General features: G+C 35.8%; 1 protein-coding gene across 1 annotated transcript in view; it reads left to right on the top strand.

Moving 5' to 3' along the window:
- Positions 1 to 27,543, top strand: part of LOC117326228 — a 99,661-nt gene that overhangs the window by 47,780 nt on the left and 24,338 nt on the right. Inside the window, exons 2-6 of the mRNA XM_033882892.1 lie at positions 13,403 to 13,544; positions 19,332 to 19,399; positions 24,207 to 24,287; positions 24,798 to 24,977; positions 25,920 to 26,023. Coding sequence (XP_033738783.1) covers positions 13,403 to 13,544; positions 19,332 to 19,399; positions 24,207 to 24,287; positions 24,798 to 24,977; positions 25,920 to 26,023 — 575 coding nt within the window. The remainder of the gene's footprint in view (positions 1 to 13,402; positions 13,545 to 19,331; positions 19,400 to 24,206; positions 24,288 to 24,797; positions 24,978 to 25,919; positions 26,024 to 27,543) is intronic.

Below are 27,543 nucleotides of genomic sequence, written 5' to 3' on the forward strand. Positions count from 1 at the left end.
TAATATCTAATGTTAAAACACAGGTGTGACAATGTTAAAGTTAGATATTTGTCTGAAGTAAAAAAAATGGTTAAATATTATAATTTGAAATAAATGTGTCTATTTCAGATGTAGTTACCATTCGGCGATTTACGAGTTTCATAACATTGCTGATGTTTGTAAAGAAAGCTTCGCGGATAAAACCAAAATTAGGTGTGAATGTTTCGCACTGACTAACTATTTACAAAACAGAGGTTGTGGACACTCTTAGCTATATATTTTTAAGCATTACGTCTGATAACATTTGCCGACAGTGAATTTTACCGTTACAGTCGCTTTAAAGTAAAGATATCACGAATAAAAACTGTTAAGGAAGTACAACATCAGAGAGGCTTTATAGTTGTGGGATGTAGATCAAGATCAGCCCATCTCAGTCCTATGTACAGTTGTCACGTGGCGATCTTAACTACATATTGTGATGACGTGATTTTCTCATACGTCATCACTGATACAACATGCGTTGAAATGTGTTGACTTGCAAAGAAAATATCCCAGAGATACACCAGCTAATAGGAATTCTGGCAATGTTCGACTCTAAGGCTATCATTGTGGTCATTGACCACCTGGACACCGATTGGCCTTAGCCAAAATGACCACTAACTCCCGGATGTGCCTATCCACTAATTGGACAAGGGCTGCTACATAAAATTAATTGGCAACCGTGAGAAAATACGTGAGTTAGGTTCATCATTTATAACACTCTTCAGTCGCTACATATACGTGTTGTGCACTTCACCGTTTTTGACTGATTGACAAATGAACACGATGCTATCTGCCAGCCTCCGTATCAACCAGAAAGGCCTGCTCACAACGGTATACTTGAACTCAAAAACAAGACCACCAATTTATCGCCCATCTCGAGTGGATAGCAGTGATTGCATATACTTGATTCGAGTGCAGAACACACAATCGAGAACAGTCTCTCGCATCAGCAAGTGTAGATCTGCTGGCGATGTAACCGGCTCTGTTGTCAGCGTATTTGCGAGGACGATAGCTGGAGAAGAGAGAGGTGACTGAACACGTTTTGACGTTAGAGAGCTGAAATTATTATTAATACCACAGTTATGGATGAAGGGGACCGAGGGGCTCCGAACCTTCTCACCAGCTCTTCTAATTCTCCACCCTGAACTTCCGTCTGACTCGCCCATTTCCCACAATCCCGCCCTATAATCTTAAGAAAAAAACGCCCACCTTCATTTGCTATCCCCAATATCTTTCCACTCTGCACTGATCCCTGTATTAAGCGCCTTTAAAGATGATTGGGGAAATGATAGTTTTTATCCCATGTCTTAGTACTGTCTAATATTACAGGGATATACATGGATATATCCATCTCTCTCTCTATATATATAACTATTGTTATACTGTATGTATGAGGTGACAGACAATCGATATATGTATCAACGTACGCGAGAAGCGCTGTCGCTCCATCAAACATCTTCTGTCCATGAAAAATGTATGAACCTCCAACAGGAAAGGCACGCACTCAAGCTCCGACTCCAATATCCAAGCCAAGCTGATATTCCGAGAGGCCTTCCCTGGTCGGATGTCATTCCCGTGAATATTACACAAAGACTGGGCTTACTATGTAAACAGGCCGTTTTGCTGTTTTCTTTATCTTGATTTTCTTGAGCCTTTCACCAAGGGAAAAAATTACAATAATTCGTTGCTACTACAACTATGCACTTTGGCGATGAATGTACGTGTATGTTCCGTGCATGTACATGAAATGTATAACATCGTTGGTTTTTATGCATCGTCATGGCAACATATTAGTACTTTTGAGGGGATTTTGGAATATATTTTGTTATAGATGAAATGAATTTGACATTTTTTTTCAAATTAAGATATGGCAATAGTGAAGAACATTGGAACATTTCCATAGCTGTATTTGTTGTACACGTATAAACATTTTTAATTGTTTCCGAAAATGAATGTTACATTAATATGAATATTGTTTATATATAATTTTAAGAAGCAACACAATACCTTTGTACTTCGAACTAAAAATAAAGGAAGATTAAACTACAAACAAACAATATATGTACACGAAGCCTCTTGAAACAGTTCAAAGCATGTACTTTTAATGATCTAGTATTCATAAAAGTGATTTTGTAAATAGGATTCATCATTTTGGAAATTATTGAATTATTGATCTTTTGATTTTGACATTTCTTTCGACCCCTTTCGAGTTTTTTGGTCTCCTTTATATAAACACTTTAGACATTTATCATCACTGGCGAGTCATTGAAGGACGAGATAGCTGTACTGAATGTAACTGTTAATTTGTCTTGTGTGTCTTTTGTCCAATAATTCTAATATAAATAAACATAAATATGTATGCATATACATTTCAAACTCGATTATATAACTACCACATAATACAATTATTGTCCAATGAAATGCTAGGAAGCGCGCACACTGGTATAGTCTCTGACAACTCAGATTAAATTAAATTTTACCCTACACTTGACGTGATCTACGTTCCTTCCAGCTTCGATGTTTCAATATCGGCTTCGCCTGGAATGTGTACTCAATTTCCAAGTCAACAGAAATTCATTTTGCAATTCATCATTTTTTCGGCTGAAGTTTGATAGGATGAGGGCGGTAAACAGCGCTTCTATCCTGACAAGCTGGCAAAATAGTGTAGCGAGGCTTGAACGCATGCCGTCAAATCGAATAATTATTTTACGAGTGTATTTGACAGCTTCTCTTGGAGTAAATGTCGGAAATGACTACCTTTGATAAAAGCAAGATTTGTGTGTATAAGATGGCAGTCTTTCATGCGCTACTCCCTAACTGTCAATACCAATGCACGGCGGTGCGGTAATGTGTCGAATGTTCTCCGGCTAATTGGCAGAAAACCGTTTTCCAACTGATGAATCTCGGGTTCTGAATCATTTAATGGCGCACAATACTTGTGTGATGTAATGCGATAATTGAATGCATTTGAAGCATTTAAAAGGTTTCTTTTGAAAGGACTTTTTGTTTATAAACTTAATAATTTGCTCTCTAGATCATATTCCATCTAACGCTTTAACTCTGCTGATCTTGGTTAAACAAACGCTTTGTCGCTTATGTAGCTGAATGCGAATTTTTATTGTAGAGGATGTTTACTTTAATTTGTGGTCCAAACGTTTTCGACATTGACTGATGTCCTTGTTAATGTACGATGGTGAAAGGATATCATTCACTCTGTTTGGCCTACGTGTGAACCCTTTAAAAGATACAACTCAACCAAATTCCGATAGTTCTTCACCAGATACGGGTCTGTTTGATAAATTTATATAGATATATTCAGCTGAAGGCTACAGCCATATACCGGATTTATGTTCTTGAAAGCGAGTGCTTGTAGGTACATAATGAAAATTACTTTTTAGAATTATTTGATTACGTTGCCGAACGTTTGCTATTCAAAATCTTTAACGGAATCGGTTTTTGAGCGGCAGTTGGTGATATTTCTCCCAGCAGGAAAATCAGTTTCATACTCGGATCCAAAAGAGTGATAGTTTCTCACACCACGAGTTTCCTGTGGCGTACTAGTAAACTCTAAGGGCGTATCTAATAGTAAACTGTAGCGATAGGCTGATATGTATGCGGAGTATCTCGCCACGAAGCGAGAAGATTATTATGTCTTAGTGTGGAAACCTAACATCCGCAACTATTAGAAAGACCCGATATCCAGAATGTTAGTTATTACGTAATTGATATAAATCAATTCTAGAAATTTCTCATTAATGCAGATTGATTGTAACGAATTTTGATTGGACAACGCAATCTTATGTAATTACTTTGTATTTTGAATACATTCCAATGAATTATATACACGATATTACATCATTAGACATAAATTCAGTAATATGCAGTCCATGTATATGTCGGTTAATGAAGTAAACTGTATCATACATCGGTTTTACTTTAAGATCCGAGGTACGTGGTTCGACTCTCCCTACCCGAGTCGGTTTTTGCTTCTCGGGAAGCTGAGAAACGGGACCGGTCTGTGTTGTCGTGGCTGTGTCCTTAGACACTTTACCCTAATTGCTCTGGGTGGCATGGGACGTGGCTCCTGTATATTGTTCAGTGAGGTAGTCACCAACTACTACAAGAAAATCCATGCCTCAAAATTTGGTTCAGAAGTTTTAAAGTCCAGGTTTGACAATTAAAACCGACACGAATTTTTTCTTCTATAAACCAAAAATCAAAACCTCCGTCCGATTACACCTTATGTTTAATAGATATTTAGTGTACAATAATTACTGATTCAAAGATAAAACATCTATCTTTTCGTTTCAATGTGCAAACTGAATATCTCGAAAGAAGCAAATTGCTGGCATACTATGTATTTAGTGCATGCGGCGATGCACGTGTTGTTGTCTCGTGCGTTCAGACAGCTAATGGAACTGTTATCTCGCGCATAATATGGGACTGTGAAGTTACTTAACTGACATCGCTGTAAATTAGTTGCTAATTTGGTAGATAGGCATCCAAATCACTAAAATTGTTTTATCTGCTAAATGTGCATTTTTTGTTGCTCTAAGCAGATTCACTTTTTTTGTAGAACAAACCCTGTCGTGCTGTGTTTTGGAGTTGATGTTATCCTTTATGCCATAACTGTAAAACAAAAAATGGGGAAAATGGGAAAATAACGAAAAACACGGAGAATTAGTATCATTTTGTGTACGAAATATTTTCTTAAAGGAGTGCTATATGTTAGATTATCAAGTACATGCAGTTTCTGATGGTCACTGAATATGTTTATGTATCTCTTGTCTAAAATATCGTTGACAATAGAAATAACATTATTTTATAAACGTTTCCTTTTCATAATGGAAATGGAATTTGGGTGTTAAATTTAAACAAATTAGATTTTTCTGGAGTAACATTTCATTATATGGAAGACAAACAAAGCATTAGTAAATTAATCTGAATCATCACAGAAGTTTGGGATATGATAAAAAAAAATGCTTCTTATTTTTGGAAATCCTACGACCAGTTCCTCCAATTTTCTCTGGACTCTACAAATTCTTTGCAACTTGAAACGTCTGGGTCCCTTTTCTTTGCTGCGATGGAGAACGTAGTTCTTTTCATTGATACTGAGATCAATGGTCGAACCTTTTCACGACTACAAGGAATGGTTGAGCACAATTTTACGGCTGGGTTCTTTTAGTGACCTCTAACAAAACTTGGGATCCTTTCACGGCTACTGGAGACGACAGAGTCCTTTTTAGTTATAGCTAGCAAAGGAAAAAAACGTGTTTGGCTACTGGAGGCGAACGGACCCTTTTTAGTGACTACTAGCAAAGGCTGGGACCTTTTTACGGACACTGGACACGACTAGTACAGTATGTACCTGTCCTTGGCTACTGGAGACGATTTGGTCGGACCTTCCCACAGCTACGGTGGACAACCTCTGGGTTGCGAGTTCGAAACCTACGTGGGGCAGTTGCCAGGTACTGACCGTAGGTCGGTGGTTATTCTCCGGGTACTCCGGCTTTCCTCCACCTCCAAAACCTGGCACGTCCTTAAATGACCCTGGCTGTTAATAGAACGTTAAACAAAAACAAACCAAACTACGGTGGACAAATTGTTCGGTCTCTATCAATAAGAGCCTTGTCAGTTGCACTATTTACACCCCATATTGCTATTAATAGCGACAACACGTGACATTTATATAGCGTTTATATTTAAGTTCATTAGCATGTTTGACATTAAAAGTCACAGCGTAATTTAGAAAACCCATACTCCTGAGAACGCGCCCTGCTGATAACCATTTTGCCTTTTTTCCGTTTGTGAAAGACCAATTGAGAGGAATTTGCTTCCTTTTTATTTTTGAGATTAAATATCCTGGGGATGTAATCATGAAATAAAGTTAATGCTTTATATCTTAATATTTAAAATGTTCTCAACTTGGTGTGAAATTTAAGGACATGTTGGTTTAATTACAGGGCCCCCTGCTTGTTTTCGTTCGTTTTAAGATTAAATATAAGTCAGCTTTAACAGACAAGTTACGTCAAACCCTGGTCAGTCTTAATTCTCTAAGTACACATTGGGCTATTCGGCTGTCCACAGAACAATATAAACTCTATAACGAAATTGACTACGATGATTGGTTCCTGTGACTAGAATGGTCCGTCTATCTAGAGAATGTTTCACTTCAGAATATCACAACTGATCCCAGCTGTAGAATGACGGCTTATTTGTGTTAGGTGCGAGCCACATGGTTCTAATCAGGTTAAGACAAGGGGGGAAGTTTGGAACAGCAAGAAGAAAAACATATCGGGCGTAAAGAAACTTGCTTATATACAACGTTCTACCGCTGTGTAAATCAGCTGGGAGGCTTACTAGCATAATAAACCCTGAATTGAAACAATTTTAAGTGGGGGTAATTTCTGCCGTATAGAAGATAAAACCCGTCTATATGAAAGTAAAGACACTTTCCTTTAACGCTTGGGAGCTTTTTTAGGTTTTAATAGCGATACTCAAAATTATATTTAGTAAATAAATAAAGTAGATCGTTATCTTATTCTGATACGATAACGGTACTTTATAGATATGTGGACTTAAAACAGAACTATTTGTTTACAGGTTCACATTCACGGCTTAAATCAGAGGGGAAAACGTGTTATGTTTGCACGACAAAGCACGTTATTGCAGAGATTATACAAATACACGTGCGTGCATTTCAGTGCACGTTCAGCCATGTTCCCTTACTAAACATACTTTGTGACCAGGGCACTCTAACACACGCGATCGCCCGCGAATCTGACATGCGTAATCTCGATATGAATTCGTTATATGTAAACAAGTAAGAAATTGGATACAATGAATGTCGATTTTTACCGTGAAGATGAAAGTGGACTTTGTTTATATAATATTGTGTGTGTGTTGACCTATCCTAACAAGTCTTGTTCTAGACAGACTGTGAAACTAGGGTATGTTTATGTAATAATTTCTGTCTAGTCCACAACAACATGGCCTCCATTGGCGAGCCGCGGGCTCAAATCTCGTCGGCTTGTTGTAAATATTTTCTAAATCAATTTCGATACTGGCGTTGTATGCGCTTGTTTACTTTGAATAATACCACTAGGATGAAAAAAAATACCCTCTGAGAGTCAAACACAGCACAAATGTGCTTCTGAATCATGGAATAGACAACTAGAAATCCTCAGAACGCATTTGGATTTCTCGAAATATCCGTCACTATTTAACGTGTTCACAAATGTGTGGAATACTGTACTTTAATCTCGATACGTTATTGTCACGTGATATTTTATTTCATTTGTTTTTTCTTTTTCGTTTTTGTATATCTCGAATACTTTTCTTATCGCAATAGTTTCTCGTTCTACACGATAGTTTATTTCAAAATGTGTTATATTGGATATATACTTTTCTTATATATTTATTTATTCAATATAATATATATCTGATATCCAGAATAGTCTTCTTATCTCGATATTTTTGTTGTCACGAGGTAATTTATTCAATATAATTTGTATTAGTTATCCGGAATAGTCTCTTATCTCGATATTTTTGTTGTAATGTGGTAGTTTATTTATTCGATATAATTTATATCAGTTATCCGGAATAGTCTTTTTATCTGGATATTTCTGTTGTCACGTGGCAATTTATTCAATATAATTTATATCGGTTATCTGGAATACTCTTCTTAACTCGAATCTATTAAAGTGCACTGTAGCAGACAATTATTTGAATTATATTTAGTAATTCTCTGTGAAAATGTTACTTTTGATAACTACTGTTATATAGATATTAAACTTTACGCTCATATGTAAATGATTCAAATAAACCTAATTCTAATTTCACTTCCGGTTTTATGGAATTTTTACAATTTTGGTCACGCTATCTCATAGTACTGCTTGTGTGTCTATGAATTCATTCACTTTACTCACTGGTACGCGATCATGACTCAATATCTAACAGGTTAAATATAGATGATGTTATACACACCTTTCGCGTTAATTATTAACGCTATCCCGTGCTTTATTAGACATAATTAACATTCGGATGTCTCCGGATTTATTAAGCTGGCAAATGTAATTATGACGTAATATTGTGAGGTGAATAAAAACATTTCTGCGGAAGAATATATCTCGTTGATTGTGAATTTCTGTTCGATGATAAAAACATAAAATTATCTAATCTTAGTGTCTTGGTTACAGATAAAATTCTGTCATTAAATAAATGTGTCTTAATTACAATGGAGTTCTGTCATCTCATACAGATGTCTTAATTACAGATAAAATTCTGTCATCTGATAAAGGTGTCTTAATTACAGATAAAATTCTGGCATCTGATACAGGTGTCTTAATTACAGGTAAAATTCTGTCATCTCATTAAGGTATCTTAATTTCAGGTAAAACGATATCATCTCGTACATTGATAAAAAGTAACATCTTTATCATCCAACAATGCCTCAAGTTGAATAAATTAAGTAATTATAGGTAAATTCTTATATTCTTATCCAAGTTTGTTAACTACAGGTAATTTTCTATAATCCTGTGCTGGTAAAAACTACAGGTAAAATATTGTGTTTTGAGTCCAGGTAAACTTTGGTAACGGTAACTAGTCCTAGTATAAAGAACCGTAAAAGCCGACACGGATATGTAACATATATATATATATATATAGACGGAAATCCCTCGCGCCCGATATTGTATTTACACCTTACAGTCGGTGTTAAACTACACAATAGCGTTGGGTCGATTTATTGTCATATCTAGCTATACGTATATTTAATTATTGTGGTTATTTCTCGTAATTCAATATGACATTTTCAGATATTGCCTCATTTCTAACTTACTGCGCATGCGTTTATTTTATTGGTTTGTACCTGTCTTATTTCATAAGCCAGAGTTTTTTCTTGTTTACCAGAGTACAGCTATATTAACTTTGAGCTTTTTTTCGCATTGGGCGCGCGAATGTTTGCGCATGTGCACATGATCTGATCTCTTTGTCTCTATTACCCATAAATCCTTATTTAGTTAGCCTTGACCTTGACCATGACCCTTGATGTAAAAATATGACCTATGACGTCAGGATCGTGATCTTTGATAGAGTAACTATCCTCCTTGATGAAGTGAACATAATCTTTGATATAGTAACAATGATGTTTCAGTAACAATGACCCTTTGTGTATCAATTATGCCTTATGTACAACAAGAGGTCAATATGAAGTTCAGTAATATACAGTAAAGCCAACATCTTATCATACAAGCATACAATGATAAAGACACCACATTTTGCTGCTCATACTATCATACCATACACTGTTCATAGTATAACACTTAAAAAAGAACAATACTATTACAATGGTATGATACACAGCAATATATTCAGCCATCGTCATTGTTGCCCATGGTCGTTGATGAATTGACCATGACCTTTGATGTTTTGACCATTACCCTTAATGTATTGACCTTGACCTTTGATATATTGACCATGACCTTGGTGTACTGGCCATGACCTTTGATGTATTGACCATTACCCTTGATGTATTGACCATGACCTTTGATGTATTGACCATGACCTTGATGTATTGACCATTACCTTGATGTATTGACCATGACCTTTGATATATTGACCATGACCCTTGATGTATTGACCATGACCTTTGGATTAGTGACCATGACCTTTGAATTTAGTGACCATGACTTTTGATTAAAAGACCCTGACCTGGGATGTAGATAACTTGAGTGTACGTAATACACACATGTGATCGGTGTAACTGCCTGTTACGTCATCCACGTAATTAGCTTACATAGTGTGACGTCATCAGCGTAATTATGGCCAAACATGACCGTGTAATTACATCAGACTCCACAGCAGTGTAACCAATGTCATTACGCGAGGCGTCACATCAGTGTAATTACTCAAATTATAAGTACAACTGGTGTAATAATATTTGATTCATTACCGGTGTAAAAGAAGGTACACCTCATTCTGATCTCCATGGTAACCATGGACCATAGTCGTCTGTAGATATTACGGTAGATGTGACTCCGTATTTCACAGGACGACGAGCGATACTAATTCCATGCTATCAATGTAATTGCCAGCTCGTCTTGAGAACAATTCCATCCGGCATGTTTATGAGTCGTTATGAAATGTATTACCATGTTTACGACGGATCTACATTATTTTCATAGAACGGGCTGAACGCATGCGATATGTTTTCTTCTATTCGTCATAAAATGTAACAAATGCATAGCGTTAGAAGTCCCGACAGAAAAATATATTTGTCTTTCGCCGTCAGAGCCACGCCTTCCAGTTATGTAACTTACATGATATAAAAAGAACAGCCGCCATATTTCCCCGATTTTCACACATGGGGTTCCTATCATATGGAAAACGTTAAATGTCAAATTGTTTATCGTTTGGAGAGATTTATGATATGTGTATGATCCAGTAAAAAATACACAACTTTTTTTTTCGTGGCGTCATATGGGGGTAGTTAAATTGTTACATAGTTTATCGACTTCCCGCAGTTTATAAGTCAAATCCGATCTATTTATCTCAGACCCTCCGCGAATTCATTTCCCCGCTAGTTTTCATTAAAAGGAACAAAATAACGAGCACTGGATGATGGTTCGCAGGTGTTCTCATTTCGGGCTTAACTATTCAAAAGCTTCACGTTATTTGAAAGTATTTTCGATGATTAACATTTTCGCGGATTTGTCAAAATTTGAAGCACAAATATGATTTTTTTCGCAGAAATTATGAATTAGACTTTAATTGTTTGTGGTTATATTATATTATTTTCACGGTATTTTTTGCGTCTCTCGAAAATTACACCACGAACTAGCGGTGTATTACAGATACGTATACATTCTGACCTTTACAATTATTGCCCGAGATGATTTTTGGTGTGAAAATATATCAAGACCATTTTTAAGGGAAAATGATGTTTGACGTGCTTTGGTGAAAACTAAGATGGGGCGATTTATAAGATTTTTTAGCCCACCATCATCAGATGGTGGGCTATTCAAATCGCCCTGCGTCTGTGGTCCGTCCGTCCCTCCGTCCCTCCGTCCGTAAACAATTCTTGTTATCGCTATTTCTCGGAAAGTGCTGAAGGGATCTTTCTCAAATTTCACATGTAGTTTCCTCTTGGTGCCTAGTTATGCATATTGCATTTTGAGACCGATCGGAAAACAACATGGCAGACAGGCAGCCATCTTGGATTTTGGCAATTGAAGTTTGTTATCGCTATTTCTCAGAAAGCACCCAAGGGATCTTTCTCAAATTTCACATGTAGGTTCCTCTTGGTGCCTAGTTATGCATATTGCATTTTGAGACCAATCGGAAAACAACATGGTCGACAGGCAGCCATCTTGGATTTTGACAATTGAAGTTTGTTATCGCTATTTCTCAGAAAGTATTGAAGGGATCTTTCTCAAATTTCACATGTAGGTTCCCCTCTGTGCCTAGTTATGCATATTGCATTTTGAGACCGATCGGAAAACAACATGGCAGACAGGCAGCCATCTTGGATTTTGGCAATTGAAGTTTGTTATCGCTATTTCTCAGAAAGCACCCAAGGGATCTTTCTCAAATTTCACATGTAGGTTCCTCTTGGTGCCTAGTTATGCATATTGCATTTTGAGACCAATCGGAAAACAGCATGGTCGACAGGCAGCCATCTTGGATTTTGACAATTGAAGTTTGTTATCGCTATTTCTCAGAAAGTATTGAAGGGATCTTTCTCAAATTCCATATGTAGGTTCTTCTCGGTGCCTAGTTATGCATATTGCATTTTAAGACTGATCGGAAAACAAAATGGCCAACAGACAGCCATTATCCCTAAATCTTAAATTTGTTATATAGGTTCCCTTTGTTTGAAAAGTACTAGAGGGCTGTTTCTGAATTTACACAGATTAGTAAGACTTAGAGGTAGGGAAAAGTATAGAAAAGATCAATCTGACATGGAACCTATAAAGATCATTCAATGGTGGGCGCCAAGATCCCTTTGGGATCTCTTGTTTTGTATAGTTCTAATGGATGTTAACAGCTCTTAGGATGTTGTTTGAAATATTTTAGTGTCCTTGTGAATTTCATTACAATCGATGACATTTAGAGTCATAAGATGATGTTTAATGTAAAATCGACTGCTGTTTTATGCTAACCCTGTATAGAGGACGATATTTTAGAGTAATTTTGGTACAGACAGGTGCCATTTTAGAGTAATGTCGGTAAGGACGTTGACATTTTACAGTAATTTCGGTACAGACAGGTGACATTTTACAGTAATTTCGGTACAGACAGGTGACATTTTACAGTAATTTCGGTACAGACAGGTGACATTTTACAGTAATTTCGGTACAGACAGGTGACATTAAGAGCAGTTTAGGTGCGGGCAGGGAGCTTTTTCGAGTAATTTCGGCACGGACGTAATAATACAGATAGTTGACATTTTAGAGTAATTTCGGTATGCTGGCAATGTTTATATTAGTCTAGAACACCCGGCTTAGGTTTCCGTGTCAGTGCCAGACCCGTATCACTTGTTTTCACACCCTGTCACTTTTAGTAGCATTTTAAGACCCCTTTACGGCCCGTCGAGATCTTCTACATCTCAGATTTGCAGTAAAGCATTTAAATAGCAGAAATGATTCCTTTACTGTATTTCACATTAAGCTCTGGAAACGTCTGATTTCGACCCAGTGTGAAGACGATACGTTATTCGCCAGCATTGCCATTGAGAATCTTGTTCGTGTGTGTGTGTGTGTGTTTACGTGGTAAAACAGAAGCTGAGTCTCCACAGTTCACAATCCCGTAATCCAACGTACGTCTTGACATCTTTATCTCCGACACAGAAGAGTTCTGTGGGCGCTGTATATTATCTTCCATCAGTAGAACTCTTTTTTGTCAAATAAACTCTTAACACGAAATACCTGGCAATTGTTCGAGCCTAGGCGGTTTCCCTTGATAAACGGCCCAACGCCATGCGCCTTCGAGCTTCAACCGACGCTAAACGGCGCGATACCCATCTCGCGACGGGCAAATGGCGGATGTAATCTCCAACGACTTTCTAACATGATACATACGGTCTACATCGTCCCGCGTGGTTCCGGGAATCAAATTGATTCATGTTCTTTAAACAAATCTATTTTTAACACTTGGAAAAAGCGGATGGCTGCAACGAGAGTTCACGCAATTACGAGACATTCTTTAACGATGATACATAGATAGGTTTGGGCGATAAAAATTATTCTACCACGAAAGTACATTTGCAAAAGAAATATTCACATTTTACATGAAAACATTGCACAGTTTATATAGATTTAATTATTTGCATTTTGCTTGTTTTATTGTGCTTCAATTGACGTCTGTTCCTTTCTTTTCCCAGCATCCTCCTGTGTGTTTCCGGTGGAGTGGCGTGGACGATGGTACCAGGACACATATGGGGAACTAGAAATTACGGATCGGCAAATATCACGAAAAGGATCATGTTCGAAAAAAGACGGAGATAAATACCTCATTGCTGACAGGTAAATATAGCGACAATATATTTATCTGTTTGTTTTTAGGTGGAACAAATAATCATCGTAACATATTAAGCGCGCTATCCTGGTACATACAAAGAAATGTTGACTTGTAATCGACATGTGCATCTAACTTGATTTGACATATACATGTATATACATGACGGCTTTATCCACTGAAACAGAAGACGCTTTCACTTCCGGGACACCTGGTCTCTTGTCTTGTAGCTTTCAACCCGCCGCCCTCTTCTCCCTTTTCATCTCCCCTAAAATCAAAATAGATAACTGGATAAAAATGAATAAATAATAAAAAAAAAAATTCAATTGAGAATAAATTGAAATGGAGAAAGAACTGTTGCAGATCCATGTTTGGTGCCACTGTCCTTTAAAACAGAAACAATGGTTTATGATGTGATTTATATCCTGCCCTACCCCAACTCCCTAGACTCATTTTCCCCTTACTATCACTCAAAAAGTCCTTTTCAAGTTTTGAAACGTTCAACTAGTCATTTAATTAATTTCAATTGATTAACTAATCATACAGACACCCTCACTCTCTCTAGGATTTTAAATCACTTTCAAAAAGGCACGTTCGTCGAAGAACCTTGCCTTAGTGATGTGAGCACCAGTTCCCTCACTATAGGAGATGGATTGTTATTGACACGGTTTGTGTGCTTGGAATATCTCAGAAATTGAATCGGCTTTAATTTTCGTCCTCGTTTAGAAAAGAGAAAAGTCACGTGATTATGCTTTACCCTTGAAATAACAGGCATTTAAGTTAATTGCGTATAAAAGTTATCTCACTTAAACTCACGTGCGAATCAATTGCATGTGACAAGGGGATCTGAGATGCGTTAAAATGACGTTAATATTGCTGTTACAATTGAAAACTTGATTCGACAAGTCTCCTCTGATGGTACCGACAAACCGATCGGTGCCACACGGATATACACTGTGGAACTCTGACGACAAGCTAAGGACAAATTGATATATAGAACAATTCTGCAATTTCAGTTCGTCTCCTTTGATTGGAATTTTCATTGCAAATTTATAACGAATTTCAAGTTTTTCAATTGTTCTTATAGACTTTTACATAGAAACATGTAAATTTCATGATAGAAGAAAATATGTGATTCATTTGTATTACAGTTACCACGTTAAACGGAGATAAACATATATTTTAAATTTTGAATGAATTAGAAAAAAAAAAAAAAAATCCGAGAAATCACGTCTGCTTTAAGGAAATTATAATTAAACGCATAATTTGATTGAGTGATCCGTTTAGTTTGTGACCTTTTCACCTACAAGCACGCGCTTCTTATATTAAAAATTAGGTGCCCGGCTTACTGGTAGTGATTTGATGAGTTTAGTTTATGCGATGAATACGAGGTATAACGATTAGGAAGTTCAGATGATGCTCATTGGAGTTGTTCACAGAATAACAATACATAAAGGCGACATGCACCTACAATTTCCTAGAGAGGTTACACCAGTGTACTGGGCGTTACCTCGTGGGTCAAAAACCTGATCCGTCTGAATGCATTCTAAATATTCGTCAGCGTGGTGGAATTTAGCAACATATATTTAAATACATATTACCTTCAGTTAAGTACACAAGCCAAATTGCCTAAAGCTTATATAACATTTCATTAATGTTCCTTATTTAAGACAAGCAAGTACATACAAGGTATATGTCATGCAGTAATTAAGCACATCACAATGACTGACAGCTCATTTCTGACCAATACCAAAGCGTAAGAGTTCCACAGGCATTAAACATGAAGCCTGTTTCTATAACCTAGCATGAATGAAATAGCCCAAAATAGAAATTTAAATACCGAAATATAAAAGTTCACATCAAGTTGGTCTGCATATCGCATCATTTCACACCGTAATATAAAGAGTTACATTTAGTTTTGCGATTGCGATAACGCATAAACAAATAAACAAACAAACAAATACCAAGCGTATACATCAACAAAGCTTTCATGTAAGTGTAAGATTTGAGTACACACTAAACAAACAAATAACAAGCGAAGAGATAAATAAACGTACAACATAAAGTTACAAACAAACAAACAAATTCCATGCGTGTATATCGACAAATTTGTTACGTAAAAATATAGACACATGTTTTCATGTGTGAGTTGGAGTGCACGCTCTGTTGTCGCTAAGACGGGAACACTGTTGAGTCTTGCATCCCTCTCTAACTGCATACTACACACGTTGCATGAGGACATCGCATTAGTGCCCGGATTATCAGAACACTACAATGGCCGCCATGTTTGATGAGAATCACGCCGTGATTTACAAGGCGTTCATGCTTACCCAACTCAGACAGATCTCCGACAATACAAAATATCGATTTTGCATTCTCTACCCAAACTTTTTATTCTGTCCGAAAAACATGATAATATGCTTCTACAGGACTATATTTCAAGCGTTATGTATATGGGAGTACTATAGTAATATTCGGTAGACACGGAAGGGAAACTGTTCTTCCGGATCTTTATTGTAAATTCCGGAATTATGATGAAAACTATTACTCATGGCTTCCTTTTATTCTCAATTTGATTATTACTTTAATTTGATAACGGCTAAAAAGTTCTGAATGATTGTCTACTATTTAAATACATACATGTCACTTCCGTTTCGAATATTTTTATGTAAATACATTTAGAGTATATTTAAATTAAAAACCGGAAGTACAATTATTTATGCAGATGACACTCGTCTTGAAGTTTTTGTTGGTTTTATAATTGAAATGATATTTTGCATACATGATTTAGAAATTGGGAGATTTGACGCATTTTAGACGTCAACATATCGATATTGCCGTTCTTGAGGAAAACAACTTTTAATGAAAAGTATTGTCTGATTTTGATAAGGTACAACACTATTAACATTGCAACGGAAATGTTTTTGTCTCGGTTTTAACATATTGTTTTGAAACTGTTTTGTATTTAAATGTACAGTTCCGAAGATTCGAGGTAGTTGTCGTTTGAAAGGCGTGTTACCTTTTCATAACCGTTGTTTCGTCCTTAGTTACCGTTTCTGTCCTACCTGGTATCAGAATTTGCATAAAAACACAACAAAACAGTGGTAACATACTTGCCTTTCAACTAGGCGGCCGTGGTTCGATTCCCCGACCGGGCGTGAAAAGGTATCGGGACTCCTCGGGGTTTTCTCCGGGTACTGCGGTTTCCTCCGACAGTAAGACCCCTCGCGAGTTTCCATCCGAACAAAAAAGAGCGATTGATACACAACTTGTTTCGCCAATGAAGTTTACATCTTTTTAAGTTTTTTTTTTACAATAAACAAAAATAAAAACAAAACCAAAACACCTATGCTGTAGTACATTGTACTAACACGATATTCGTATTTTGAAATTCTTACATTGAACTGTGGATAATATAGCGATACAATGTTTAATTATATGAAATTACAATCAATTGTTGCATAAAAAACGCCAAAATCTCCTGGGGCTAGAAGGCACATCTTCGTGTGTGTTCGCGATATACTGTGATACAGGGACGGATTTGAGTACGGATCATCAGCAGTCTTAGCGGGCACTGGCAAATCTAAGCAGATTGGTTCGTTTGGAAGCTATACCAAATCAATATTTACCAGATACGTGGAAACAAATAGATATGTGTTACTGATTAAGCCGACAATCTAAGGTATACCGTTGACATTTGTGGCAAGCTAATCCCGAGAAAAAAAATCCTTTGCTCAGGGATCCCTAGTTTCAGAAAAGTGACATTTGATGTGTATGGATTGGGCAGGAATATGAAGCTGACAGCAGTACTCATAGTCGCCTACACGCTTGGAAGATATGTAACAAAGACATAAACAATCTGAGTCGATCTAACGCTTCCTTTACAGATGGAGCTGACGCAAATTCTCAGGGAAATAAAAAAAAAAATATTCTAAAGCTCGAGCTTGTTCTAAATACACTATATGTAGACAGCATAACCAGCATCGTAACAATTTTAGCTACACAATACCTCAAATGAAACACTGACAGTTGTTATTGGAAGATAAAATTTGAAGTTAAAGTTCTGTTTTATTTCAATCTTCTACCAGCAAATTCGTACTACTTACAATACAACATTTCTTTACTAGACTTCTCCCGTCTACTTTCTCGATCGACGATCCGGCTACAAGTGGTTATACCTAGTGATGTCTTTTATCAGAGGATCAAAAACATTTATCGAACTATAACCGTACATGTCTTTGTAATATTAACGATATACTGAATATTTAAGCTAACGTAATGCTTTCAGAAATGCTTGATGTTTCGAAACCTAAACCTACCCCTTTTTTATCTTGGGAAGATAGTACACAGCTTAATGGATTTATAGAGAATACAAAAAAAGTAATGAATTTGCGAGAACAGCTTCAACCAAATCCTCATTATCTCAAAAATCAATCGGTTATACACTAATGACTTTCCTTTATGCTTGTATACGATCAAATTATATTTATTGATTCATCTTCAATTAGATTCTATTATACAACAAATTTTAACATTGTAGCCCTTGTATTATTTTACTCAATAAAGGTAGGTTTGTCCAATAATGCGGAGGCTCAGATCAAAGCTGGCTAGTTCATATAACATACGATACATCCTGGCACCTGTTGTCCTTGGTTTACCCACATAACAGACCTTAATTATTTATTAATTAGTGGAATTCTCCAAGGTATGAGTTACAAGTCATTATCTTAGAAATCCATCAATATTTACTGACCGGTCTTATCTGGAATTCGATACACTAATCTACAGATTCCGAGACTGGACCTAGTAATTTACTACCCTAGGTAGCCACACTACCACAGCATCCATTGCTGTTGTTTATGGTTCCACAACCAACTGGAGTTTGTATCGGGGAACGTACGAGCTCTCAGCATGCAAATTTGTAATAAAGAATTAAGCCGCCAAGAGGCTGATGGACTTACAAACACAAACATCAGACGGAATTGGCAGATATCGTGCAGTCCAATTCTTTGGCTTTATTTGAGAATAATTCAAAAGGCACCGATGTGATTTAAAAAAAAAATCATGAAGCTTATAGACTATATATTATTATGTGAATTGAAAACGTAACATAAAATATAAGGTTTAATTAAATTTCAATATAAAATTTATAAACAATAGAATAACTGCCTGCAACGTTTCAATAAGTTTGAAGAAATATGGCAAGAGCCCACGATTCTGGTTTTTCGTTTTATTATGGTGTTGGTGTGTATTATGGAGTTAAATGAGAAATTGTTGTGTTGATGTCAATTTTATTGCACCAATGCGACACTGTTTATTTCATCAACACGCATCTACCCTGTCGTATAACCTGGAAACACAAAACATCATTTGTTTGGCCTAAGATATGTTGTGCTATGCGACAATGTGATCGATAATATATACTAAACAAAGCGATACTTGTGAAGGACTGATACAATATTAAGAAAACTATCAAATGGACGTTACTACGATGGGGAAACATGCGTTCTGGATTGAAAAAATAATGCATGGTAATAAAGTATCAATGTTAACCCTTGAACTTACCCTCATACCGTGCGGAAGGATCTGGAATCAATGCAAAACGATAAAAATAGTCCAGAGGGACTTCCGGTTGAAGGTGAATAGTCATTTATACTATTTGAAATTATTTTTCTGGATATGTGTTTGTCTACGGCAAGGGGTTTCGAGGTTCGGGAAGTTATTTTGAACATTTGATTTCTCGGTTTCTGTTGTTTTGAACATAAAATTTAATTGTCTTTTATCTGTTTTTCAAGGTCCAGCACGTGCTACCGGTGTATGGTCATCAGCGCATGGGCAGAGAACATCTTACAGTATAAGGAAAGTAAGTGAAACTGACAAGCACTATATAAACCTTGAAAAGGGAAACTCCAAAATAATTTCACAAAAACTCGCATAAATGAATAACAGAATGTAATAAAAGATACCGCATGTGACAAATGATAAATTAAACTGCGTCATACAGTTAAAACTAAGATGATATTCATATACTTGGCTCGACTGCATGTTGTCCAGCCTCTGAAACCACTGTGTAAGGTCGTTGTGGTATGTAGTATTGTTTGGTTACCCTTCGATAGACTTCAAGATATGACACGTTGTAGATGTAATGTTGTATAGTAATGTAATAAAATTTTGTATGATTTGATCACCAAACATTGTATAACTACAAAAATATTGTATAATAATACAATCATCTAGCAACATTAAACACAATAGACGGTCATTTTGAAGCCATATGTTCTTATCTCCCAATTGAAATAAGGCAATGCTGTTTATGAAGGGAATCAATGGAATGAAAAAAATTGAAGATCATATTTAGATTCAATTTTACTAATGGATAAAGCGAGTTATGCAAAAACCAAACTTCTGTCACGTTTTTGTAGGACTTACCAGATATGCCAAGGACCGAAAGTAGTCAAATTAAGGAAATATTATTTCGAAAATTAAAAGGGGCTTAAACGGTATATAGCACGGATGTATACTTACCCCTTAGCTGATTAAATTTGGGATATCTATATTTAAAGCCGATGAACACTTTTGTTTTGTTTTCTTTATCGCATGTCACACTTATATAGGCTTAAGAGACCGGAGGTTTGCTAGATTGATTTCGTTCTTAGATCAAATCAAACTGGTGCCAATAGCACGGAGGTCAACCTTAGGAACATATGCTGATTGAAAGATATGTATCATGAGAGGAGCATCACGAATTTGAAGGAAAACGTTTCCGATTTCCCCAGGGTTTCACAGAATAAAAATAATAAAAAGCGTAGGGTGAGGTGTATCGGAAAAGTGTCCCTATAGCGAGATAGATAGATGTCTTCTTAATGATGTACCGACATTAAAGAATTCCGACTATTACTTCTGAAGACATGCAGCCTAATTTGTCGGCCAAAATCGATAAATCGCAATAAATACCCAACAGAGACTTGGGGTTTCTGATCTGAGCTGATCAAATCTTTTCCAATAATATCATATTGTGCTCAAAATGTATTGTGCTGTAATCATGACGGAGACTCTATGATACAAAATGGCGTGTGTGATAGTACGACCCAATAGCATGGCCGTCTACAAGACCGCGAGTGCTAATGCCTCGGCTATTGATAGGAGAGTATGTATTTGATTTTGTTTGCTATAATTTCACTGATGTAATTATGCTGTGCTTTTATGACAAAGTTTCCAGAAAAAAAAGCCAGGAAATCCATAGATAGCCAAGGGTTGCTATAGTTACCACTTGGAAGGATGTGAAGTTTACTTGCTGCAATGCTCCCATACGCACCGACTGGTGCCATTCTCGCCAAATTGGCCATAGTTTCGTATTTATGATACACCGGTGTATACCTTTGACAGTATGAGTGCTGTATCTGATATGACATGAGGTCAAGATATACATCATAGACAGTCTAACTAAGAGAGTTCATTTTCACAATGAACAATGCAGTCGATGTATCTAAATATTCTAGAAATTAAAGGAAGATCTAAACCTAAAACTAGTATTAACTCAAAGTAAGCAATTGTATGGTAATGATTAATTCTGCTCCTCCAAGAAAGAAAATTGATAAATAAATAATGATAAATCTAAATAAATAATGATAAATCTAAATTAAATTAATAAATGAAATATATAAATAAATGAATAAAAATAAATATATATATATGCTTATTGTACTATGAAGAAGCTAGAGATTTGTATTGATACATCCCGGCCATAATGATTGTCATAACTTCATTGATGGACTTTGAACCTTGCCATCATGATCATAGGCAAGCAACAGCTTTATGTTCATAAACTGGCAAATACTTAATTTATTGCTAAATTCATATTCAAAGGCGACATTTCCTTTTATGTGTCTTTTGTTCAATCTTTTTTTCTTTTTGAACGATATCAAAACCACAACAAAAGTTTGTTGATCTGCAATATGAGATATTAGTACTGATGCATGCCTCCTATTAGGTTATCCCAGGAGCAGAAGCCGCACGACAGATTAGTGGATTTTCTTGTATATGGAATCAAAGTATGTTGTCGGCGAATTTGATAAATCTCCTGTATGGTACACGCGGCATGTGTTTCGCTATGATTCTGAATCATTTTACGGGATGTCTCCCATTCTGAATAAGGTTATTTTAAAGGGATTATGACAAGCGGGATGTCCCGTTGAATGGAACAAATACTGTATAAATATCCCAAATATGATTTATAAAATCGTCTATTTGATCACGGAAATGGTCTTTCCATGTAGAAATGCAGTCGAATTCTTATGAGACTTGGGGCGTGAATATATAATCTGACTCGCTCGTGTACGTCGGCCTGTTCTATTGTTAAGGGTGGGATATACCAAGCGAACCCTCTCAAGGGAGTAACCACTTCCTTTGTTTGCCCTTTATCACATCAAAGGCACACAGTGGTAGGTTTAGGCTTTTTTCTCGAAAACATTAATGTTTGAGTTAGGTTAGGTTAATCTTTGTCGGAATTTTTCATAAAAGTTGTAGTATTAGATTTTTTTCTTCCTCTGATTTCGAGCGTTGGGAGGCACAATAAAATTACCATAATGCAATATGATTTAATGTAATAAAACACATCACAAAGTAGGTGAACATCAGATCAGAATTACCTTTAGGGGTTAAATTGAATATAGCTTTATGATAGGGAGATATGAAAAAAACTGAGCGTTCTCTTAACTAAACTGCGAAACTTAATCCTTATGATTTAATTTATTATACACAATCCCTGTGGAAATCTACTTTTATTAACGAACTATTTTCTCCTGAAATTATTACGCCGCTGTATCAACCAATGAAAAGTGACGTTACAAACGGCGACATAATTTTTACATTATAGGCTAATAACATAGATTTTAAGCCAATGAAAATGCTTGTTACAAGCAAGATTATATGCATATTCTGTAACCTCGTGGTAAATCTATTTAATAGGTTTTTGCGTTCATCCTTTTGAGAAAGTTTGAACGTCTGCGTCTTTAAAACGCTTGTTTCGCTTTGGGGTGTTGCATTGAACGCGCTACAAGTGCGCCTTTGTTCTTTTGATAATTAAGTTATCCTGGTTGACTTGAAATACATAGTAAATAAGGAATGTAGGCCTTGTGATTTTAATGTTATTCCTGGTGGCGTTGTACAGTAATTATTGCATCTTGATAATATTCTAAATTGTATCTTAAGTCAAAAAGGCAAAAATTTTTCCCACATTCCAACTACTACCACATCCCTATATACACACTATTTTCAAACCTGTATAAGGCGGCACCTCTCATACATGACCGTTTTCCCCCACAAAATGTTATTTGCTATGCTAGTTACATGTACCTGAACCAGGATTAAGAAACCACCTGTCACATGTGACCTTTCTATAACTTCCCTTGGAAAGTCACTTATGACAGGTGTGTACTTTCTAATATACTTGATATATGATATAAAGTTTTTAAACGGTTTGTGACTTGTATTACCAGTGAGCTTTGTTAGGAGCATATCATTGATATAGAGTTATACTCATGTAACAATAAATAGAAAAGATGAAAATAATTAGAAAACGTCAACGGCGATTACATATTAAAAATAGAAGCAGAAGCCAAGCAGAAATACAGCCAAGCAAAAGCAAAAGTTTACATCAAAAAACAAAAAAAAATTGTCAATGCTTTTGCATCAGAATGGAAGATAACTCGGAGAGCGGTATTGACAACTCCATCAGGCAGCAGCCAATTGAACTAAAGTGCTTTCAGGGGGGAACACGTTATGATTTCCACATTAAAGAGATATAAAACAATGGAAGGATGTTATCAGATAACGACTGCCTGCATGCTTTTGTTTTAGGTTAGGAATAAAACATGGTGGCTCATTTAAAACTCGTTAAAGTACTAGCGACGCAAAACGTGCAATTTACACACAATAATGATTTAAAGGTATTTTTTCTGGTTTTTATTAATTTTCATATGTTTGCCCAAATCACGCGCTCGGCTTGCACGCGCACAGTTCTAAAAACGATTAGCAGAAAAGTGATAAGTTTTTAAGACAAGAGAAGGCTTTTTATTCAGTTTATGTGTCAAATATAAAGAGATGGATTTACAACTTCGCCGCCATCTTGTGCCCGGCTCTAACTTTGATATCAAATATCGAAAATTATGAAATTTATTGAATTAAGGGTCTTTTTACCAACCATCCAGTTTTTGATATTTTTGACGCATGATCAACACTTTAGGCACTTAGCATGGCATGGGGGCCCTAGAAAAACAAAACAGCTGTATTATATCCTGAAATATGTTTTGATGAATTTATATTCATTGTACAGGGTTATGTATAGTTCGGGAATTTTACTTTATTAAGTTATTATACATATTTTATTTGAACAGAAGTCATAATTTATTATATTTATTTTACTGCCTCCACTAGGGATTGCGATCGGGGACCCCTGGCTTAAAACTATTAGGTGTAAAGTCATTAAAGTCAATGCCATTTCAAATATATCTTACAGTTGCATGGAATCACAGAAAATCATGTTGTGACTAAAATCAATATTTTTTGACATTGTCATAACGATGCCTTATATGTATTCCAGCTAACAATGCGTATTGTGTAGGTGTAAAACATCATGAAACTAAAGGTCTTTCCGTTTGTCTTGATTTCAGGTTTATGCTTCGCGGGCAATTCCATCGAATCTGTCTGTGAGAAAATCAATGGGGACGCTACACTACATACAATAGTCCGCGGTAAGTGTTTTGTACATGTAGCTGGTCGTATAGGGCGACACCTGGTGGTCATCTGTCTTTGTACATAACAGTCTGTGCGGGACAGTCATATAGTTATCAGACCAATCATTGGCTGTGAATGCGCCAATAGAGTACAGATTGGTAACCTCAGTAGATAAATATATATATCGGTATTCATTAACGACTAAACCAGCTGGATTATATTTCCAGTATATAATTTAACTCATTACAAGTTTATTGTAGTTACTGATGCTGTTTTAAATGTAAATAAATTAATCTACTTTGATTAAAAAGAGTGAGATCAAGAGAAAGAAGAGAGAAATAGAAAGAAAGGCAAACAAACCCTGTTAAACTGATCTACAATGTTTTCTTTCATGTAATAATCACGTGATATATTTCACTATTTGCAAGTACCGGATATGATTGCACAATCATAATATGATACGTTTCACTGTTTGCCTGGACCGGATGTGATGTAATAATCACGTGATGTCTTTTCTACGCTTTCAGTGCCCAGTGTACCAGTACCATGTCCTTTTCAAGGTTACCACGAATTCTCCTACTCTAACAGTACGACGACCAACAACCACTGCAAATGGCCAATCTCACAAATACACGCATGCGCTGACGATTCAAAATTTAAATTTATCTACAAACATTGTAATGGCATGTCGGAGACATATGATCGAGGTGAGTTATTTGAATTTACATTTTTTTTAAATTTACATTAGTAACACAGATTAAAAGAATAAGCTTTGCATTACTAGATCTTTCCTTAATGCAATATATATTTTTTCGATATATAATTTATACGAAATGTCCCAGCCTAATTCACTGCGTTAGTGGATAGTATGAAAAGATCAAAATGTTGTTTTTTGTTGTGAAAAAAATTATAATTAAAGATGTCTATAAATAGATGAATCCCAAAAGTTTCTGTTGCGAGGTAGCGCATGCGTACTGGAGGTAACTGATGTATATTTCATAACGACAACATCCTGTTTCCTAGACTTTATTGAAATCAATGCTTTTCCAATATAATGTTATTTCAAGGCGATTGTAAGTATAATTATTTTGTGCGTGAAAAGTAATTATAGCAACAGTGTGTCCCTGTGGTACTTCTCATCACAACACGCCTTCTCATCGTAGTAGCAAATCCATTCATCATTCTTAGCTAACCTAGGTATGAATTAGCTCGTGATCGATCTAAAATGCTGCCTATTGTGAAATCAAAATTGGTTTGCCTTGAAATGTACATCGGCAAATTAGAAATTGACTAGATATTCATTCTGCATTTCTAAATGTCCAGTCGGTCCAGACGGAATCAATCTCTTAGCTGGGGCCCATCTCAACTGTAATGGACCCTAATGGAGAAATTTGAATTCCTTTCTGCAGAAAATGATCCAAAAATTGTCCAATGACAACCTATTTAGTGAATATTCAAATACATCTTTGTCACGGAAAAAGAGAACATGATATGTATTTGTAATTGACATTGGCGCTTATACGTCTTCATCTGGTATATCATTCGATATTATTGACTTCGAGAAGGATGACAAGGTTTAAAGTTTACATATTTTGAAAAAAATATGTATGACGTCACTAATGCTTTTTTTTTCATTTTTTTTTATACAGAGTTGGACTTTCAGTGTTTAGCTACTTGGGTTAATGGAGACAAGTACTTATATGGAAAGTTTACACATCCCTATCAACCAGATATACCACAATATCGTTGCTTTGTAAGTATAAATGATTCATTCTTTGACAGTTCGTATGATATGTGATGTTCGTCTGTTTGTGAAAAATTGCTTTTTTTAAAAGACATTTTCAAATATACATATCAATATCAGGTTTGGTTATTATTGCTTATTTTTTTTTTATTTTTTTTTTTAATTTTTGTTTTTTAGTTTTGAGTGTATTTTACTAATGTAGAATCGGTAAAATATATTCAGCTTATTGATATAAAGAGATATATAATGTCAAACCTGAGGAAATGCAACCATGTCTATTCCATTTGGGGGGAATTGCTTCAGAATGATATGCTTTTCAAAACATTATTTTTTTTAGTAAACGTGAATCGCAGTGTAAGATTCTGACAGGTGCAACACGTGACCTCAGACCAAAATTTTACTTCCGGGTTGTTGTGTACAAATGTAGTGCATTATGAATGTCCTGCCTTACCTATTGTAATCAAGAACATATAAATATGTGGTACTCTTGTGATAGAGTTTAGTTTTGACAAAGTTACCATGTTGGTTTGTCATTTTTCGGATTTTCTCATACCATAATAGATTTTATTTAGATAGTGACAAGAAAGTCTGTATTCAGTGATAGCCATGAGGTGATTTTTAGCTTACTGTAGTTGTACAAATAAAATGTCAACTAGATTTTTTTTCTACAAAATAAAAAAAAAAGCCTGCCATCTGTTATATTCTTGTGGTAGGAACATATAGATAGATACGTATGGTCTGAGGCCACTTATAATCGATTTCTGAGCTGCTCAAAAAGTTCTGTACCCAAAGGTTTGGTTTAGTGATTAACAAATATTTAAGCAGGCCTAGCAAATATCCGGTTAGGAATATCTGAATAAAAGAAATAAATTCTCGTCGACAACAAAGAGAACGATGTAAAGGGCGATAACTCTATCGGTACAAATCATATATAAAATATATTTAATAATATGGCAATATTCCGCGGTTAGGTATTCGGCGCCGTAGATCATGAGTTCGAGTCCTAAATATGGAGTTAAATGAAAAAACAATTAATTAATAATAATGTAATTATGTATATAATGCATTTCAATAGATATGTATATCTAAATGTTCATCATAGTATTATCATCTCAAAACCATAAGTAAACCGACATATATGTCCTTAAGAAGTTCTGATATGACCATGATTAAATTCCTATGGTATTCACACCTTACATGAAATGTGAACTACCCCCTTTTGAAATGTTACCCGAAAACTTGACTTATTCAACAGATGAAAGTACTGACTGTAGATTTTTTTATAACGAAATTTGTCCACTAACAAATTGGATATGCCCATTAGAACGTACGTACTCTTCACAATTGTGAACATCAATGCCCTCATTCAGATGGCTTGAGGTGTCCTTGACCTACAACTTAACCTCGTGTGGGTATGTGTAGGCATGTCACGTGACTGATCCGATTAATCCTAATCACGTGATACATGTAATTCTACAGGAGAGGATGTATGACTGTACAGACGAATATCTAGTTTAGTTGCTGGAATA

The sequence above is a fragment of the Pecten maximus genome, chromosome 4, assembly GCF_902652985.1.
Source record: "Pecten maximus chromosome 4, xPecMax1.1, whole genome shotgun sequence".
NCBI classification, from domain to species: Eukaryota; Metazoa; Mollusca; class Bivalvia; order Pectinida; family Pectinidae; genus Pecten; species Pecten maximus.